General features: G+C 42.2%; 1 protein-coding gene across 1 annotated transcript; it reads left to right on the forward strand.

The window, feature by feature from the left end:
- Positions 1-6: 6 nt before the first annotated feature.
- LOC118732443 (filamin-B-like) lies at positions 7-811 on the forward strand (the record flags this gene model as incomplete). The annotated part of the gene is made up of 3 exons (XM_036461579.1): positions 7-206; positions 278-576; positions 684-811. Coding segments are annotated over 3 exons (627 nt in total), but the record flags the coding sequence as incomplete, so codon positions are not given.
- Between the last annotated feature and the right edge of the window lie 1,705 nt (positions 812-2,516).

Consider the following 2,516-nt stretch of genomic DNA (forward strand, 5'->3'; position numbering starts at 1 on the left):
GGCTTCCCTGTACAAGGTACGCCTTTCTTGGCGAAATCCTACGATGCAACTAAAGTGGCAGTGGGCAGCGTATCGCGTGGCACTGTCGGGCGATCAGTGCAATTTACAGTGGACGCTGGCGATGCGGGCGAGGGTAATTTGGAGATTACGATATCGGCAAAGGGTCAAAATATACCGACGCAGGTGCATCCACAAGGCAGTGCAAGGTAATTAGTTGGTTTTCTACCTCTTAACTTTTGGGGTTATATTAACCGGGCGGTCGCTTCCATTTTTACAGATTCTCCGTTTCGTTTGTGCCAACTGAAGCGTGTGAGCACACCATCAATGTCACCTTCAATAAAATGCCGGTGCCCGGCTGTCCGCTAACCGTGAACATTAGTGGCGGCATGTCTGGTCCGCAAGTGTCACTCGGTGGGCCCGGTCCGGTGCATCAGCCGAATTCTTTTGTTATCAATCACGCTGGCGGTCGCTTGGAAGACATCGAGGTCAATGTGGAAGGTATGTATGCGGTGAAGTTGTTGCACTCAGAAAGCTCCTCACCACTTTTTTGCATTCCCTATTTATTTGTGTGCTTGTGTATGTACTAATCCTGTTCACGTGAATCGTTCGCACATGTGTTCAATGTTTTCAATCACTCATTTAAATTGGAATATTTATTTGTATTATTTTTTTATTTTCTTAAGCCAAATTTTTTCACAACAAATCCAATATGAAAACTCACAGAAATCACGACTTTTATCAGCTAAGAAAATCTCAGATGGACTTGTCTGTCGAATCACGATATCACATACTCTCACGTGGCATGCAGTAAATAATTAATATTTGCACGTCTACTACGAAAAACAATCACTCAGGGTCTTTAATTTTAGTGATGAGTTTAACATTTTCTTTATTAATAACAACGTGCGATAGTAAATTTTACACAAAAAAGAAATTAATATATATATTTTTAGTTTTTCGTCAGGATTTTTTTAAATAGACTTTGAAATTGCAAAGCTATGTGGATCAAATTAAAGAGAAAATTTTGCAGAATTAAAAAAAAGTTTTTGTGCGTAAGAACGAATGGGCATTGAAAATTTGCATTTAAGAATTTCATGCTTGCATATCCTGGAAAATTTGCACTATTCATTTTTTTTTTTTAATTTTACGTCATGGATTAATACCATATTTCATTAGTAACCTCTTGCTAAATGACTATATCAAATTAGTACCATGTTAATAGGTATTTAAAAAATAAAAATAAATTTTTGTCTAAGGTAACTTTTCCTTCAGAGACGGTAACTAGGATCTGTCCACCAGTCACAACTTTAAATATTTTGTAGTATGTCTATGGAGATTATTCCTGCCTAGCTTTCAGTGAAAACGAAATCGTATAGGATATATTTTGCGGCTGAGTTCACGGGGTCTTTCTGAGTTCCTCTTGGAAGGGTGGCAGAAATCTGAGAACTCCTAAGCAGTTCTGCAGTGTATCCTCTAGATGTACTACAGAAAGGCTCGTGTCCGGGACCATGCATTCTCCTTTGGGCTTCACGTTTTGCGAGATAATAGTCAGCTCTTTCGTTGCCTTTAAGCCCTTCATGCCCAGGGACCCACCACAGCCTAACTCTATTATGGGCTCCTAGGCTATTCAGAAGAGTTTTACAACTGTCTACAAGCCTTGATGTCGTTCTAAATGAGTCTAAGGTCCTTAGTGCTGCCTGACTATCCGACATACTATTTATTCTGGCCCCGTTTGTCCTTCTCCGAAGACATTCTCGAACACAAAATTCAATTGCGAAGACTTCCGCCTGGAATATGGTGGGGTATGAGCCCATTGGCAACTTTTCTGGAACTTTGGTCCAATCACGCCTGCCTCAGTACTCCCGTCCTGCATCCTTGATCCATCGGAATACCATACTTGGGACCCTTTGTCAATCATAGATATTATCGCTTTACAGCAGTCCCTTTCAGGAATTCTGACCTTGTAGGGCTTGTCAAAGGATAATTTCGATACCATGATATCTGTGAGCTTGATAGTGGGATCATCCAGAAAAGACTTGAGAACCTCCAAGTGACCCCAAAGCCACTAACGTACGGCGCTCCAGCAGGCCTCCTTTTCTATCAGAATAGCTCCTGCGCATGCGCATAGCTCCTGTTATGGCCACACAGATCAAGCGGTGTAGCTTGCTCAAGGTGGCACCCGTACATGCTTGCTTTGCTTTTGGCCGCCAGACCAGTGCCGCATATGCGATAACAGGTTTCACGACCGTACTGAAAGACCAATATGTTAGTTTGGGTGATATTCCCCAAGTTTTACCATGGAGTCGCTGGCAGGCATAAAACGCCCTTGTAGCCTTGTTGGTAACGTTACGGAGATGTGAGTTCCAATTGAGCCTTTTGTCCGGAGTTACCCCTAGATACTTCGCCTCTTCTGAGAACTCAATTTCTGTCCCTGCCCAGATGGGTTTAGTCAAGTTGACATTCCTTCTTTTGGTAAATGGGACAACGGTGGACTTCTGCGGGTTTATTGACAATCC

Source organism: Rhagoletis pomonella, unplaced genomic scaffold (genome assembly GCF_013731165.1).
Source record: "Rhagoletis pomonella isolate Grant_MI unplaced genomic scaffold, Rhpom_1.0 Rhpom_scaffold_20289, whole genome shotgun sequence".
Taxonomy (NCBI): Eukaryota; Metazoa; Arthropoda; class Insecta; order Diptera; family Tephritidae; genus Rhagoletis; species Rhagoletis pomonella.